The sequence below is a fragment of the Gobio gobio genome (genome assembly GCF_949357685.1).
Source record: "Gobio gobio genome assembly, chromosome: 24".
Lineage (NCBI taxonomy): Eukaryota > Metazoa > Chordata > Actinopteri > Cypriniformes > Gobionidae > Gobio > Gobio gobio.
The window spans coordinates 32,852,745-32,871,563 of record NC_137120.1 but is presented as its reverse complement, the minus strand read 5'-3'; the positions used below and the strand labels follow the sequence as shown (position 1 = coordinate 32,871,563).

At 36.8% G+C, this 18,819-nt stretch overlaps 1 protein-coding gene across 1 annotated transcript in view; it reads right to left on the bottom strand.

The window, feature by feature from the left end:
- Positions 1-13,036, bottom strand: part of polrmt (polymerase (RNA) mitochondrial (DNA directed)) — a 69,916-nt gene extending 56,880 nt beyond the window's left edge. Inside the window, exons 1-4 of the mRNA XM_079807866.1 lie at positions 12,824-13,036; positions 12,382-12,480; positions 11,329-12,128; positions 10,528-10,661 (exon numbers count right to left, since the gene is read on the bottom strand). Of these exons, the coding sequence (XP_079663992.1) occupies positions 10,528-10,661; positions 11,329-12,128; positions 12,382-12,480; positions 12,824-12,962 (1,172 nt within the window). The 5' untranslated portion in view covers positions 12,963-13,036. The remainder of the gene's footprint in view (positions 1-10,527; positions 10,662-11,328; positions 12,129-12,381; positions 12,481-12,823) is intronic.
- Between the last annotated feature and the right edge of the window lie 5,783 nt (positions 13,037-18,819).

Here is an 18,819-nt window from a genome sequence, read left to right as displayed (position 1 = left end):
GGACAGACTGGGTTACTCCTAAATGTTCATCTGACAGTTTCCAAAGCAACAGGCTCCTTTGGGAGTGGAACGCACGGACGATGAGTCATCAGTGCCCTCTGGTGGGCACACATCGAGCAGATGAAGCCGTCGAGAGCGGCGTGAGGCCTTGAGAAACACATTCCTTTACCCTTTCCATCTCGTGCGTGACACAAGAACAATTGCATCATTAGCTCCTGAGGGTTGCATTCAATACTCTAGTAAATGTTAAATCCTGAGCTGATGCAAATGCAATTAGAAGAGGCGGAAAACTATATCAGTGTAATCCTGAAGCATTCTTTTAAAGCCTGATCTCTTGCAGAGGACAAAGGACGCTGATAAATATAGAGGTGAGACTCTACTTGGGTTTTCTGTGGAGAATTCGAAGTGCGGCTTCCGTTTCATTTGCCAAACCAATGTCTATGCAAAGCTGTGAAGCTTTGGGTGGTCGAGCAGCACTAAGCAGAGTAGACTTTAGAGTGGGTGGCATTTTTTTATTATTATTGAGGAGTGCACAAAATATCGGCCCCATTTAATTGGTTGACACACACACATACACATGTCAATATCGGATATTTAATTGTACAGGTTTATGTCCCCTATTTTTACATTAAAATTCTCTCATTTAAAGGTCTTTAAAAATACGAATTATTTCATAATAATGTTAAATGTAAGCTTTAGCAAATCTCAAAATGAATAAGCATTTTTTATTCTGTACATTACAGTGTATATTATTTTCATATTTCATTTTATTTTAGGTTGTCATTTTTTTATATTTTTATAATTTTATATTTGTATTTCAGTTTTAGAAATGTTTAGTATTTCAACTTCAACTTTTCATTTTATTTCAGCATTATTACAATTAAAGAATTTAAAATAGTTTTAGTTAACAATAACAACACTGGTACATTATAATATTGTCATGCCTTAATTCACTTAGCATTTAAAACAATTCACTTCAGTTTGTACGCTTTTGTATTTCATTTATTTAAAAAAAAAAAATGTTATCAAATTTAAAAGGTCCCATGACATGAAAATTTCACTTTATGAGGTTTTTTAACATTAATGAGTTCCCCTAGCCTGTCTATGGTCCCCCAGTGGCTAGAAATTGCAATAGGTGTAAACCAAGCCCTAAGTATCCTGCTCTGCCTTTGAGACAAATGAAAGCTCAGATGGGCCAATCTGGAATCATCCCTATATGTCATCATATGGGGAAAGGTTACCTCCCCTTTCTCTGCTTTGCCCACCCAGAGAATTTGGTGAAAAATGATTTAGTTTATTTGTTTCATTTAATTCTGTTGCAATGTCAGCACAGGCTTTACAAACAGACTTTTACGATGTGGATTCTACAGCACCGACACAAACCGTAAGTAACAGTGTTCATTAATGCCTGATCTGTGATCAGTGATTTCTGATGTGTAGCTAATTATTCAAGTTCACACAGACTTTCTTTCTAAATCGTTTAATACTGTTTCTGCATCAGTGAATGAAGCCAGTGACTAAACGATCAACTTCACATTGTTTCTCTTAGTACCATGAAACAAATCTGTTATTTAAATTGTGATTAAACTACAGTAGGGCTGCGCAATATATCGAAATATCGCAAATGTACATATCGCAATATGCATATCGCAACGGCACGCAATATCTGAATGATTTTAATAGGCTACTTCAACACGTTTTAGGTTGATGCATATAGCAGAGAAAAGACTGAGCACACAACTGTAACTTATGTGACTTGCTTGACGTTAAAAAGAGTTATTAAACGCAATAACTTGCGAAAAACTCCTTGCAGTCTCGTGCTGTCTGCTGTCTGACACACACCGAAACGTGCGCACAAGCCGTTCTTTTTTTCGTGTCTTGTTACACACTCAAACTGTCAAATACACACACAGTTATGTCAAAATGGCTGTCTTGATGAGTTATCATGTAAACACAGTCGGTTATGCTTTAAGTGAAGGATATCAGTTGGGGAAAGAAATAGATTTTATACACTTAAAGCAATATTGTATCGCATATCGAATATCGCATTATTTAACAAGGATATCGCATATCGCATTTTTCTTCAATATCGCACAGCCCTAAACTACAGCGAGTGATCAAAGGCCCCATTTACACTGCATGGTTCAAGTGACCCAATTCCGATTTTTCCCTCTCATGTGGCACAGATTGGATATGACATGTGAACGTGTAAGTAGGAAAAAAAGCATGAATTCCGATATCAGGCCTCACTCATATGTGGTAATAAATCCGATTATCTGGTAATAAATGATTCGGATACATGCATTTGCGTCTCCCATGTAAGCGGTCAAATCGGATATTCCCCAGTAAATGCGAGTCGTACGTCATTCAAAAAGGGACGGAGGCGAATTACGTCAACTCAGGTGGACACGAATTGCGATCAAGAGCTCTCCTCTTTTTTTCTCCGCCTTACGAGAGCAATGTTTTGCTGACCTTTAAAGATACGGAAAGTAAAACATTGAATAATCATTTCGTCGGCATCCATCGTGCCGTTTTACTTCCTTTTCCGGGTCAGAACGTCTCGGGCGATTTCGCCAGTGTATAGTGTAAATGCAATTATCAAAAACGGGTCGCTATTAAAAGATGAGGTAAGCGGGTCGTCAAAAAAAACCGGATATAGTCACCCGAAATGGAATTGTGCATCAAGACCTGCAGTGTAAATGCGGCCAAAGAACACTCTCTTTATAATGTTCGTAAAAGTATTCGAGAGGGGTTCCACATGTAATAGGCATTTCAAATGCAAAAATGTCAGCCAATCACAACAGTGGGCGTTTACACTGAAGTCTTACAGCAGCCAATCACAACAGTGGGCATTTACACTGAAGTCTCACAGCAGACACGCCCCTTCAAACAGAGCATTCAAGCCAGAGGGCTAAAAGCAGGATAGAAAAATGCCTTTAATTTCTAAATTATGACATTTTATGATGTAAAAATCATACTCACAATAGAAGTACACCTCAGGAAACATTATAAAAATTATTGAAAAAATCCACGTCATAGGACCTTAAACATCGGCCATTTATCCGTTATCAGCCATAATGTTAAAATAATTTCCAGCCACATCAAGTTGAATAAACCAAATAAAGCCAAATGTTTATAAACCAAATCCAAACATATTCATATGTGGTGTGAATTCAGATTCAAATGCTCTCAGTGTGAACAGACTTTTTTTCCCGGCTGAGAACAATATTATGTGGCACTACATCCAAATTTGTTTCTTTTTTTTACCAATTCCTCCTTCATACAGCAAACTAGGGCTGGGCGATAAAACGATAACGATATGTATCGCGATAGACACGTAATCGATATCAATAAAAAATGCGTTCGATAAAACGTTCAATTTTTTTTTTCTTCGTCAGAAGAGACCAGAAGTTGCGAAGCAAGTTTGGTTGCATGAACAAAAGCACTCGCTCTCTGGTAACCAGAGGTGGAAAGTAACGAATTACATTTACTTGCGTTACTGTAATTGAGTAGTTTTTCTGTGTACTTCTACTTTTTTAAGTAGTTTTAAAAATCTGTAATTTTACTTTTACTTAAGTATGTTTTGTTTTAAGTATTGTACTTCGCTACATTTTAAACCACATCCGTTACTGAGTAAAATAAATAAATAATACAAAAGTGGGGAAAAAGCGATCCGGAAACGACTGCATTGACTTGAAGGGCGGGAGAACGCGCAAAAATCACAAAAAGATGGAGACGGACAAGACATGTCAGTGATGCAGATCCAGCTGAAAGCGAAACGCCGTCGTAAACCAGTTAGTATGGGAAGACTTGGATATAGAAAAAAAATAACGTGGTGTTGTCCTGGAGGATAGGCTATCAAAGTTACAAAAAATGTTGATGCAAATGAGGAAACGCATAGAACATGTTCGGGAACATCCCTCTGTGTAGATAAAGGTATGTTTTTAACTTAAAGGCCTGTTCACACCGGGACGATTTTCGCACGCGTTTATCGCCGACGTTTAACGCCTCGGGACTAAACAATGGGCGCCAATGTGAGTGTTCACACCGGCGCGCAAAACGCCAGGCGTAAAAGCGTCATTTTTAAAAAAACGCCTCGGGTTCGTTTTTTTATTTTGATGCGGCGCGTAAAAAACTGTCCGACCAATGAGATCGGCGCTTTTGTTCACGTGCCTGGAGCTGCTGAAGTGACAGTGAAACACGACTTGGTGGCACTCAAGCACAAAACGGTTTTGCCGAGCATACATTGATACGACGAAGAAGTAGTAAGTAGACAAAGAAGAAGATGAACTGCTAATGCTGCTTGCCAGTTAGCAAAAAGTGTGTGAATGGTTTTGTCCATATACATAATATGTCTATGGTTTTGGCAAGCACGTAAATACTGTCTCTCCTTCTGTGTGACAAGCGAGTGTCAGAGGCTTAAAGTGCCGCAGCACCATCTTGTGTACCGGGAGCGCATCGACTGAATGTGCACGTTCACTCGGCGCAGCGCCAGTGAAAATCGCTTGGGTGTGAACACTCAAGACGCGCCGAAAAACGGCACGAAAAACGCTGGCGATAAGCGCGCGCGATATTCGTCCCGGTGTGTACAGGCCTTAAGGCCGAGTGATTTCTGTGATGCAGAGGGAATCCCGGAATCCAGTCACGACAATTAATTTACAGTTACAGTATAACAAAAAAAAACAAGCAAACTGATGGATGAATGAATACATCGACGGTAAAGCTGTACAATAAATCAAATTGCGACATGATCTGTGAATATTAAAGCAAAACACTGCTATATAAATAAATGATCTGCTTGTTCTGTCTCTGTGATGATCAGCGCCGTTTCGTCTACTACATACGATGCTCGTGGTGTTTTAACGTCTCACAAACCATGGACATGAACATTTTAAAAACCAGTCAAATACACTCTGAAACAGGTTTTCACAGAAGCAGCTCTTCACTAAAACCCATCAAAATAAACGTTTTTGAAAATCTCTTGAAAATCTCTGTTTTGCAGCACTTTGCCAAAAAATAAAAGGATAAAAGTTTGTTACATTTCATTTAATTACCACCGTTTTGGTCATATATTTGTATACAAATCATAAAAAGAAAAAATGTATAGGATTCTTAAACATTTTAATAAGTTAATGATAAAAATATGTTGTTTATCTAATTCATAACCATTTATTGAATTTGGTTGATTAGACATGTTTTATTGAAATTTTAATATGCGCGCCTCGTTCGTTTGGGGACCTGTTTAGGTTTGTATTCGACGCGCTCGCCTTTGTGCTATTCTTGACTTTGGCTGAATACGAAATTGCCCCCTAAACCCTCAATCACTATTTCCCTACGTTAATCCACTGACTAATACAAGGAGTGAATGAAAACAAGTAAGCGAATTCGGACAGCTGCTGTGTGTACATCGGCTGTACACTCGTTATTGCGGTGCAAAGTGGGATAGAACGAGTGCACTCAATAACGTCCACTGGTTTTGGACACCACTGCAAATGGCTGTCCCTTCAAATAGCGCCCTATAATTATAGAATTATTTGAGTGTTTTCCATGGTTGTGTTGACATTTCTGCCTTTATAACTGAGGGGATTATAATCAGAGGAAGGTTACGTTTAAAATAAATGTTTAAATGTAAAATATTTTTCTCCTGGTCCTTATTTTAAATGTCATTAAAAAAAATCAATAATTATATATATCGACCGATATGAAACACTTATATCGTGATACAGTTTTCAGCCATATCACCTAGCCCTACAGCAAACTATGTGATTTTCACTGTATAGTGCACGGGTCAGTGATTTTGGACACGTGTGTGAATGCATAAAATGCCTCTCGCATACATCTTCTCATGCACCTTGCAAGGGTCAAGAAATGTCCGGTTTTCCATCTTTTCTTTCCACACTGACAGCTCTTGACTTCACGCTGACACTTACATCACCGGATATTGAACGACTTAAGAATGGTCCAAAGGATCGTGACTTGAAAGAAAATGACATTCATGTGTAAGGAGGTCGGCAAGTTTGTATTGCATCAAAGGATGCAACAATCCTGCCACATGAGAGCTGAAAGACAAATTGAAACTGTGGCGAGGAAGAACAAAGAGACACAGATGGATTAAAAAAAATGGTCTCCACTGGGGTTTGTAGAAAGAACATTTCCACTGCACAACTGTGTTTACCATCAGCTCACTGTGATCGATCACCCAGCCAGCTGCCAAATACCACCCTGCACCTGTCCTTCTGTTCTGTCACTGGGCGGCACCATATTGCCTCAGCAGTCACCTTTAGCACTTATTAAATGGGAAGATACGCAGACGCACAGAAGCCTAATACAATCATTTGGATCACTTGGTTATCCGGTTACAGTGAGATGGAGGGAACAACTATCTGTTGGATTTTGAACCAATGTGAATCTGATCGTTTTAAGATGTTTAGCAGATGCTTCTACGCAAACATGAGGCTTAAAGGGATTAGTTCACAGAAACATCTAAATATACTCTACAGTAATTTGAAAAATGTGTCCATAGAAGGAAAGTCAATAGGGTCCAAAGCAATATCTGAGATATTTTGAAACACTAGGAGACATTTTTCAAAATATTTTTTTGTGTGTTCCATAGAAGAATGTAGAGCTGCACTATTAAATTATGTTTTTTTTTTTGCTTTTCAAAGAGATATCACGACTCTGAACAGACAACTACACAAAATAACATTTAATTTACTAGAGGTTCTATTTCAAATGTTTAATTAATCTGAATGAAAAAAAAAAAAAAAAACGGTTTGAATGAATGATTCAATGACTCACTCATAAATACTACACTTCATTACTGGATGAACCAGCGCTTTGAACAAACCTTTTGAATGAATGATTCAATGACAAATGCACATTTTATGTCACTTGTCACCACCTACTGGTGTAACGATGCAATTGATACAATCGTTATTTGAAGCGCCAAGTTACTTTCAAAATGTGTTTTGCTGTATTTTTAATCGCAACTGTAGACATCAGTGTTTATAGCCGAACTATAAACTTTCATCCCAGTATTTCCGTGATATGAATATTTGTAACAGACATAATGAAACTGTTTGGTTGAAAAGACGTTTGTAACGTCGTTTTATACCTATACATGACATGTGCTCTCTCTGGCTTAGCGGCAGCGCAAACACGGATCTGAATGTTCTGGGGGTCTGTTCTTCGTACTTCACTAACTCGGTTATCTGGATTTGATTGTTGACGATTTGGCATGATCTTGTATTGTTTGGTTCTTTGAAGCTCATCCTGGACTTGCTGTCATAGCAACAGGTCCGGAAGCTTAAAGGGTTAATATAGCCAATTTAAGTTTGGAAACAATATGCTGCATTTATAATGTCACACTTACTATTTATCTATCTATATAGAGATGGATTTTAGGAAGGGGGTCCCTTATAAAAGGTTCATCATATTTGGGGGTCCTTGGCATCATAAAGTTTGAAAACCCCTGCTGTAGCCTATAGGATGATCATTTTACCTTGATTTTTATTTTACCTTAAAATGACATTGACTTAATTTGATTTAAAAAGCACCTGCTGTAGCATCTTATTTTTTTTCGTTGCACTAAACATTATTTGATTTAACATTTTGGAACAATTATATACTTTTTTTTAATTTAATTTTTATTTGTTTTATTTAATTTCACTGGTAAAGACTTTTTTTCTTTACACTGAATTTAAAAACAAATGCTGATTTAAGTAACATCTTTGTTTGGATTGCAGAATATGCAGTTGTTGCCTTTAATTTCACCTTTCAGCCTTTTAATTTCCAATTCAATTTCCCGTTGATTTCAGATTGCGGACATGTTTTCATTGGCCAAAAGACAATTTAGCCTGTTAAAAACCAAATAAACATCTTGTTCATGTATACTTTCATTCCTTTATTGTGTAAAAAAAAAAAATCGGAAATCGGTATCGGCCATGTAAAATCATGATCGATGCATCACTAGTTTTTAGTACATTAATGGATCTTGAGAGAGGAAATGTCATTGCTGGCTATGCAGGCCTCACTGAGCCATCTGATTTTAACAAAAATATCTTAATTTGTGTTCCGAAGATGAACGGAGGTCTTACAGATGTGGAAGGGCATGAGGGCAAGTAATAAATGACATTATTTTCATTTTTGGGTGAACTAACCCTTTAAACCTGCTCGCGAGCAGGCTTATTTCATGTAAACAGGATTAGATTGCATCTTTTTAAGCGGCGTTGATACATAAAATTTGTCCCAACCATTGCTACTTTATTAAAAGAGTTCCTAACTGAACCAGGGGCAATAATTTTAAATAATAACAATAACAATAATATAAAAATGTATTTGAAAATAATATTATAATGTTATGTATAATACTATAGACACAGCCAGTTGATTGAGAGATTTATTTTTGATGGAATAATTTACTTTATTATTTGATTGGAGTCTTATACACATGCTGTACAGTTACTGTGAGCCGTGCATTAATTTGAGTGGAGACGGATATTATGGGATGGCTTGATGCAGCGCAGGGGATGCAGATTACTTGATCTTGACTATTAAGAAACTTTAATTAATGCTGTCACAAATCTGCTTCAAACTGAAAAATTAAATTAATTGCTAATTACAACATTGAAATAAAAATGTAAAGGGTGTACAAATACTATAACATTGTGAATATAAATAATTGGGAATCAGGTTTAAAAAAAACAGTGCAGATTTAATTAATCTATTATAACTTTTATGTTGGTTTGGTCGTTTGGTTGTTTCCTATTTAAAATTTTAATTATATGATGTCGTTACGTTGCCATCAGCCAATCGCTGCATTGCTGATCATGGTTTCGAGTATCGATGCATCTGCCCTCTTCAGGGAATACAAGAACACCCAGTAATCTTAGACAACCTAATCCAGATATTTTAATCCAATCCGCAAATTCGTTTGAAGAACCAAATTAGCCAGAGATCAGTTATTACGATTAGAAGTTCAGGGATCTGTCAAATCATCTCAGATGTATTAAACGAGGTACGAAGAACAGACCCCAGGTGTGATTTTGTCAAAGGTTTAATAGACACAGGCAAATCGTTGTCATTTAGGAATAAGATCACATGGGTGTTTGAATTGAGATCATATGTTTATAACGATTAATCGTACAGGAATGATTTTCTAAATCGCATTAATAACATGAAATTTATCACAATTATTTGCATTTCTATCAATATTTGCTGAGAAAATCAAATAAAGACAAAATTACAAAGACATTTGGTATGAAATTGTGGCTGACAAGCATTAAATAGGCTATATGTATAAATGTTTAGGTAAATAATTATACTAAATTCAAATGACAGCCCTAATTAATATATACAATTTATGATGACATATAAAATATACACCAAAACAACAGTTTTTGATCTGGCCTCATTCTGTCAAGGAGCTTCGCATATAAATGCAAGAGAGGAGGTGTTCGTCTTCTAAATTCTTCTGCCCGGAGATGAGCAGCAGCACACAAAACAAATAGATGACCAGGGAGAAAATGGCAGTCCACTGAGTTAATGCTCTTTAGATGAATGACCACAATTTGAATATCTATTTTTGGACCTAGTTAAGGCAGGCTCAGAATAATCCTATAGTGTCATGGATGAATGGATCAGCTCATGGAAGATGTATTCACAAAAAGCATATATATGAGCACCATTACAAATTTGCATGTTTATCAATTTAATTTGGATTCTTATTGGGGATCTAAAGAGTATGCAGGAGTCTTTTGTTATACATGAATTATTGCATACTGCAACACTGACATCTAGAGACACAGTCTGGAACTGTCAATCAATTCAACAGTGTGGAACTCATTATTACCTAAAGGAGTAGTTCACTTTAAAATTAAAATTACCTCATGATTTCCTCACCCTCAAGCCATCCTAGGTGTATGTGACCTTATTTCTGATGAACACAACCGGAGTTATATTAATAAATGGTACTTCGAAGCTTTATAATGGTAGTGACAGGGTCCATTGAGTTTTAAGCTCAGAAAAGCACATCCATGCATATTAGAAGTATTCCACAAGGCTCTGGGTGATTAATAAAGGAATCGATTGGGTTTTGTAAGAAAATTTTTAAAACTTTAGAAAGTAAAATATCTAGATTCAACTTATGAAGAAAGTGTAACGCCTCTACCAGTTCAAAACGTTTTTTAAAGTTAAAACTACTTCTTTATTTGAATGATTATGTTATCATTGTACTTTCTAAATGTTCTTTAAAGACTTTCCAGGTCATATTTCATCCCAAATTGAATAAAAACTTTAATAATATAATGGAAAATTTGCATAAAAAGGTGAGTTTTAGTATTATTATGAATTTTCTGCATTGCTTCTAATATCTTTTTTCCCCTTCTAATTTTGGAGTAAAATATAACCATATGTTTTCGTGAGATAGCACTCATGTGATGATAAACTGGCAATGCACCATCTGTCGGATCCACCTATACATTGTTGTGATTGGAATACATTGAAGTACAGCTTTTGGGAAGTGGTTACCTGGTAATGATCCATTTTTCACATGTAGGCATGCGGCCCATGCACTCCAGAGCAGCACAGTAAGACGTGACATTGGGTTTTAGGCCTGCTTCATCAATCAGAACAAACAAGCGACGAATGTGATTCATGGAACCCTGCAAAGCAAAGTTAAAAAAATCACTTAAAATAAGTTTTAAAAATTATAAAATGGAAAATCATAAAAATGTAAGACTGAAGGAAAAGGAACACGCAAAGTCTAAAGGGAAAAGAATCAGCAAAATATTGAACAATTATTTAAAACATTTAAATGGAAAAGTGTATAAATTTAACTCCAAAGTAAAAAAAACAAGCAAAATTGTATATATGTAATTATGTGTATATATATATATATATATTTTTTTTTTTTTTTTCCTCTCTTTTTTTTTTTTTTTTTTTTTATACCATTCAAAAGTTTTGGGATCAGTAATATTTTTTTTAAATAAATTCACTTTTATTTAGCAAGGACATATTAAATCAAAAGTGAATGTAAAAGACATTTAAAATGTTACAAAAGATTGATATTTCAAATAAATGCTGTTTTTTTCACTTTTTATTCCTGGAAAAAAGTTTCCACCAGAACAATAAGCATCTAAACATTATCAACATTGATAATAATAATTTAATAAATAAATATTTCTTGATTATTGTCACCACAGAGATAAATTATATTTTAAAATAGAAACAGAGATTTTAAATATTAATAATATTTCACACTATTACTATTTATACTATAGTTTTGATCAAAACAGGTGACAATGTAGAAAGAGAGATGCAAATACGTACTTTTTTGGCCCACATCCTCATTATTATATTGTAGGTGCTGATAGACAGATGTGTGCGTTTGGATAACTGACGGTGATGAGACAGTAGATAGTTCTGAGCTCGTGCTACATCGTCAATGAACACGCACGCCTCCAAGTAACAGCGAATCCTGAGCTGATGATCTCCATAACGGTTTCCTTCCTTATCCTCCAGAAGCTTTTCAGGTGCAGTCAAGCCCTGCTGGTCTACATCGAGCTCCTCGTCCTTAACCAATTCGTGATCTGCTGGTTTCGCGGAAACGTCACTGATGGAGACCTTTTGCAGTCCTGGAAACCTGACAGCTAAACTTTCTGAGGCTCTCAAAAAATTCTGTTTAGCCTTTTTTTGCAACGTGTTTTCTTTGCTTTTGGGGGATGTTGTGGTAGACGCAGTGGCTTCTACTTTAGTTTTCGCCTTACTTCTCTTGCCCGTCGTGATGGTCTTTTTAGATGTACCAGGAATCAAAGAACTCCCTTTGCTGCTTTTATCCACAACTGGCTTGTCGTGCACTTTATCTGAAGTTTGTTTTTTGGGTTTAATCCACTTTTCACGCTTGATTTTGTCCATCCAGCGACTTGCATGTGTTGACCCACATTCAGTTACATCCTTTTTAGCAGCTAGCCCACTTTTAAGCATTTCTGCTTTTTCTCCTGGCAATTTCTTTTGACTATTCCCAGGTGCTATTTTCTTTAGTCTCTGCTGCATTTTGATGATTTGCACCTTTGAATGTTTGACGTCTACAACAACATCAGATTGCAGCTGTTGGATTCTGGCCTCCAGAACTGTGAAAGAAAAAAAATTGAGAGAAAAATGAAGTGCACTATGCAGCTTATATTTAAAAAAAAAAAAAAAAAAAGATACTTATATTGAAGTTTCAATATTTTCCAATAAAGGTTTATTGTAAATATTGTTAACAATTAATAGAGTTAAAGTTGGATATAGTACATCCAACTTTACCCGCATAAATACAGTACACTCGCATGTAAATCAATGATAAACATTACATACAACCATAAGGGGAAAAAGATACCATACCATCCAACAACTGAGACTGTTCCCAGAATCTTTTCTTCCCATCTTCCTTCTTAGGGATGGCTGAATAGTGTCTTTGGTAAACGTTAGCCCATGTTTTGTCTGAGAAATAACAGAGATAATCAGAAAAAGTTTAATACTCGGAAAATATACTCCATACAGACATATTAAGTCTAGAATACATGTCCATTAAATTAAGACCAAAAACATGTGCACCACGTTGCAAAATCATCAAATGCTATGAACTATGACAGACTTTGTTACATGTCAAATCCTCCTTGACATTGAGACAATGGACATTTTACTATCGACAATGGACATTTTAACGTAAATGTAAAATATGCCTGCCATTAAAGAAATGACAATAAAGTAAATAGGTTGAAATGTATGTGCTTTGAAGGACAAGACAAATGACAGCATGACAATAAGTCAGTTTTCTCATTACCTTGTATTTGTCTCTCTCCATTACTCCGTATTTTAAGACACAGGCGGCAATAATCGCCATTTAGAAATCTTAAAGCCCTGTCAACCGCAAAACTGCGAGTTAAACCCGCTGAATAGGCACACAGTCTCAAAAGTGACATGTTGTCATGATAGTTTTGAAGCACCGCATTATCCCGTGCAGAAGGCGGCCATTTTGTTCAGACCTGACTAGTTCAAAGACGATATAATGAGTCCAGACCTCAGAGAGCAACGAGTAGATCGATCAAATTTTATCTTGAGGTAGGATGAAACACCTGCAACTGCACATCTCATGTAAGTTGTATTTCACTGATACACAATCACTTATTTTGGGTAAACTTTAGGAAATGTTCTTAACGCAAGTGGAAAAGAGGGAAAAAAAAAAACACTAAAGCACTATTTGTGTCCAAAACCTGTAAGCTGACTTGCTTATTTTTCCATTTAACAATGGGAAAGGCTTAGTTGGGCAACTTTTATGTATACACGCCATATTAAATGAAAGAAAACAAAACTTACAGCGTATTTAAGTGTTAAAATAATAAACAATCTAATATCAAAGGACTGTCTGAATACAAAAGGTGTGTATTGGTCAGAAGCTATACAGTAGATGGCGAACTTTGACAAATTTCATCAGTCGATCGCGCCCCAGTATTTGCAGGGCAAGTAAGTTACAGGTACACAAATGTTTTTCTGGGTTTTGCCGTTGTGTGCTTTTTTGCCGTTTAAGAGCTTTATGAAACTTTATTAGCTTTATGAAACTTTATGAGCTGTCTTTCTGTATACTGTTATTGATATAGGCTATGCCATTTTCTGTGTGGCTGAGTGCAGGGCCTGTTCATACATTTATAGACGTTGTACTTGCTTCTATAAGTTTGGCTAGCTGTCAATGTTATTAATTAATTAGGTTAATTGTTTAAAATGTATGATGAGAGTAGCAAATATCTTAAAGTTTGGGGTCGGTAAGATTTTTATTCAGCAAAGATACATTTAATACAAAGTAGTATTAAAGATGTTTTACATTGTTACAAAAAAAACCTTTTTCAAACGTGCTGTTCTTTTGAATTTAAAAAAATGATCATGGTTACTTTCCACAAAATATGAAGCATCACCACTATTTTCGACATTGATAATAATGTTTCTTTTGCACCAAATCAGCATATTTGAATGATTTCTGAAAGATTGTGTGTCACTGCAAGACTGGAGTAATGATGCTGGATATTCAGCTTTGCCTTCATAGTAATAAAACATATTTTATATTAAAATAGAAAACAATAGTAATAATATTTTGCAATATTACTGTTTTTACTGTATTTTTGATCAAATAAATTCAGCCATGGTGATTATAAGAGACTTCTTTCAAAAACATAAAACCACTTACCGACTACCGACTTTGAACATAGTGAGTGTGTTTGGTCTAGGTAAACCCTACGTTATGAGAACAAAGCGTCCCCACAAATATAGCAATATCCAAAATCCTTGTCCATGTGGGGACATTTTTTGTCCCTGTGAGGAAAACAGCTGAATGTTTGTGTGTGTGCGAATTCTTTATTATTATTAATGTTTACTTTAACATCATTTAATTTGGCTCCCTGAAATGTAGTCTAAAATCTGTAATACGTCAATCTACACATATTGACAGCATGATGCAGTCATCCCAGCAAGTTGTGCATAGCTAGTAGGTGGAGATCAGACCTTGTTGGTTGCTACGGTTCACAGGGTCGCCTTTCTGACAGGCCCATTTGATGTTTCAAGCTCTGGTGTGATACTCATTACTGGATGACTGGCTGTCAACAAAAGGAGAGAAGAGAGCCATTCAAGACCCTGATAATAACTCCAGCCAGGACGAGGGTGCCATTCCCTGGGACTCTGATATTCAGACTTCTTTGCACACCTATATGAAGGGTGTGTTTCTTTGTTTTTGGAAACAGGAGCTGCTTTTAAAAATGTTCACTTGATTAGCCAATGCTTCATGCAAGTATGAGTTGAGGTTTCTGGAAAAAGGACAGTGAAAAATTCTGGAAAGAGAAAATACTTCTTTTTTAGTCCTCTAAACATACCAATGCTTGGTGTATTTTACAACCACAATGAGAAGGTTAGCATACCCTCGTGCAACACATTAGGAAAATCTCTCCACACCTGTCAATACTAATAATTCAATATGCATAAAAAATATGACAAAAAAAATCCTCATAGAACTTGAAGGCAAATTTGAAGCTTGCACACTTGGTACAGACAGAACATCTCCCACATCTCTCTTTGATTATCGCTAATGATGAATGTCCACCAATCACATACACAATCTTCTCTCTTTAAAAAGTAACAGTCCATGTTATCACTCGGATCTCTGTCAACTTTCCCAAGAGGACGAAGACTCTCAGGAGCTGTTGATCAGATAGACTGCTAACTTATCACTGATTTCGGCCACAATGGACAATGGTCACGAAGCAGGAAATGCAAATAGGCTTGTTGGAGATTGATCTTCAGTTGTGGCGGCAGCGGACAGATTCAGAATTAGAAACGGATGTTTATGAAAGCGACCGCACAGTGTGGCACTCTGGTTATCTTGGCCACCTGCGTCGGAGGAATATAGCAGGAAGTCAGTGGTTGACATGAGACATAGTAGTACATTGCATAACTGCAGTGCGATTCACCACAATCGCATTATTACAAATAAGTGAATAGTTTGGGAGTGACAAATACATTCGAGTAGTCCACAGAATATGTGTTAATAAAAAATACTTGTAACTAGCGGATAAAATGTAGGTTTCCGTGCTGATGCCATTTACCATTGGTTAAATGCCAGTTGAAGTAGTTTGAAACGAAACAGAGAGACTAAGTTTGCATTGGGGGTGGAGGTGGGTGATGGAGGGGGATTGGAAGAGAGTCCGTATGTTAGCAGGAGAGAGAAAACAATTAATAATGGGAGCTATTAGGGGGAGATCGTCATCGCAAAGAGGGAGGTCGGATTTCAGGCCCTTTTGGAGGACTTTGATGGTACAAAACAGGCCTCATTACTGAGATATTATCTCTATTCATACACTTCCAGAGTTGATGGGAGCCCTGCTGGGAAAGATTAGGTTCCTTTCGCAAGTGAACATCCCACATGGCCGCACAGATTTTCTCAGCTCAGGGCGCAGCCGGCATAGCATGGCATCATGGGAGCTAAGCAGAGGCCTATTGATGGCCAACGATGTGTGGAATTAGAGATGGTTACCTTTTCTGTGAGGTCATGTCAATCAAGATTAAATCTTGTATGTTTTTCTTTTGTTTTTTGTCTTTTGGTACATTAAATAGGCTACACAGTTTTTTGGAATCTGTCGATATTTTTTTTTTTTTTTTTTTTAAAGAAGAAAAGTATACAGTACCGTTTAAAAGTTTGGGATGCTAGGAAGCTGAGCGGACATGGAAGGCCAAAACTCCTAAATTTTGGTCTCTATCTTACTTTAAACAAGTCTTGCCTTGAAAGAAGTCTCTTTTAATCACCAAGGCTAAATTTATTGATCAAAAATACAGTGTAAATTGTTTTGGTATTTTAAAATATTATTACAATTTAAAATATGTTTTATTTTAATATATTTTAAAATGTAATCTATTCTATATCTATTCTAATATGCTCCACCAGCCATTCTGGAATGTACATTGGTTAGATTTAAAGGTCCTGTTCTTCGTGATCCCATTTTTCAAACTTTAGTTAGTGTGTAATGTTGCTGTTAGAGCATAAATAATACCTGTAAAATTATAAAGCTCAAAGTTCAATGCCAAGCGAGATATTTTATTTAACAGAAGTTCCCTTTCAAAGCCTACAGGGAACGGCCGGTTTGGACTACATCCCTGTACATCCTGCTTTAATGACGTCAGTAGAACAGTTTGTTGACTAACCTCCGCCCACAAGAATATGCAAAAAAGGGGGCGTGGTCTTGTTGCTCTCCCACGTGGAGAAGAGGAAGTGTTGCGTTCGGTTGGGTTCGTAGAGTGTGTTTGTCTCCATGTCGTCGAGACGCTGTTATTTTCATCCCGGAGTCAAATCACCTTTCTTTGGCCAGGGACGCTGACCTTTGAGCGCATGCATCTCCCCGTTATGGTAAGAGGCGTGACCTTTCCGGGCAACGTGCGCTAAGTTGCTGTCGAATCACAACACGGGAACCGCTGGCACAATCAGAACTCGTTACGTATTTCTGAAGGAGGGACTTCATAGAACAGGGAAATCATCAAGCCGTTTTTAGGACCGTGAAAACAGCGGTATACAGATAAGTAAATTGTGTGAATTTTTACACGCGAAACATGAACATATGTTATATTGCACACTGTAAACACAATCAAAGCTTCAAAAAAACAAGGAAAAACGGGACCTTTAATGAAAGATTTAGATCATGGCAGTTGTTGCTGTGTTCTGAGTGAAATAGCTGTGTTGTGAACATTAGCAGAGGAACTATCATCCACACATTTGCCACATTAGTTTATCATCTTGCTCAGGCTAACATTTATATGTGGACAGAACTTTGTTCTTGAGCTTCTAAGTGCAGCATCTTGCATTTCCCCCTAAAGGAATGTAATTACCATCAATTTCCAATGAAGTGGGGGCTGATGTTATGGACTTCCAGGGTCTTTGAGTGTGTTAGAAGGGCACAAGATTGCTCATACTGTGTCTTCATGGAAGGGTACATCTGTAAATTAGACAGCAAGCCAGTCAAAAAGGAAGGACAATACACAAGTTAAGTTGTGCATAATGTTTAGCTACAAAATTTTGCTTACATTGTGTTGACATTGGCTTGGAATACAGAAAAGTAAACTATTGAAGTATTGATACTAAATAAAAATTAGCCATGATTTGAGGTATTATTCTTGTCTGTAGCATGATTGATTTGTTCAAATCCCTAACCTTAAGTTTGAGCAACAGTTATAGTGATTAGTGCCCTAGAAAGCTTCGCTAATTAATTTTTACAGCTTTTTCTCAGACTGTAGCCTGCTGTTGAAGCGCACAGCATGACGGTGATGGGTACTTTTCTGTGCCATCCATTTTTGTGAGGAGCATAAAGGTTGACAGGGACGAGAGAAATTAAAGGTAGGGGTCCACTTCAGTTAGGTTTAATTGGGGATGAAGGACTAAGATGTACAAGACTAGAAAAAAGACTAGGCTTTGAAGTACATTAGCAAAAAACCCAAAGGCTGATATGCCCAAGCAGATGGGAATGACTACGGGGAGTTGAAAAAGACTGCAGGCGGCTGTCTCCATAGGATTTTATAGGCTAAGTTTGAGACCTAAAGCTTCAGAGACTTGTTAGTTAACTAGCTACAAAGTGTGAAGTGACTGACTCTTCTCGGTAAAACACACATTTCAAGATCATTTTCACCCTCTGCCCCTGGGCTGCACACTTCATTGAAACCAGGAGGCTTTGAAAAGGATGTCAGTGCTTCAGAGCAGAGTTTTGCTTAGTCAAATGTGCCGCCAAATGCCACTCATTTCAGTAGAGCTCACAACATGTTGAGCAGCGATAAAGAAGAATTTTGTAAATATTGGTGTCCTTTCGGAAAGTGTTGCGCTTTTTAGGCTCCCAGCTGTGATATTAACTAGGTCAGAAGCTGACTCAAATGCCCATTGGGATTGTCAACATACAAGTACCATTACAGGTAAGTGATACTTCATCCTTGCTGCTCAAATTTATACATTTTTAAAGTAGCTATAAAACCTTTAAGATCAGTTTTATTTATTGATTAAATTGAATGTATTTATCACCTGTTATTTACCTGATGATTACCTTCCACAGACACAGCAGTATGTCACATGGGATGGCAATGTAAAATGATACGGCGCATCTGAGGATGAACATTTTTTCTAAAGGAGAATGTGACAGTACAGTAAAAGGGAAACAATATTGGTAGTGACATTGACTTGAAATGATTATAAATAATCCAGGCCCCACCCATCTCCTAAGTCCCCCAGATGCAAGCCCTGCCCTGAATGCAGGAAAGAACTGAGCC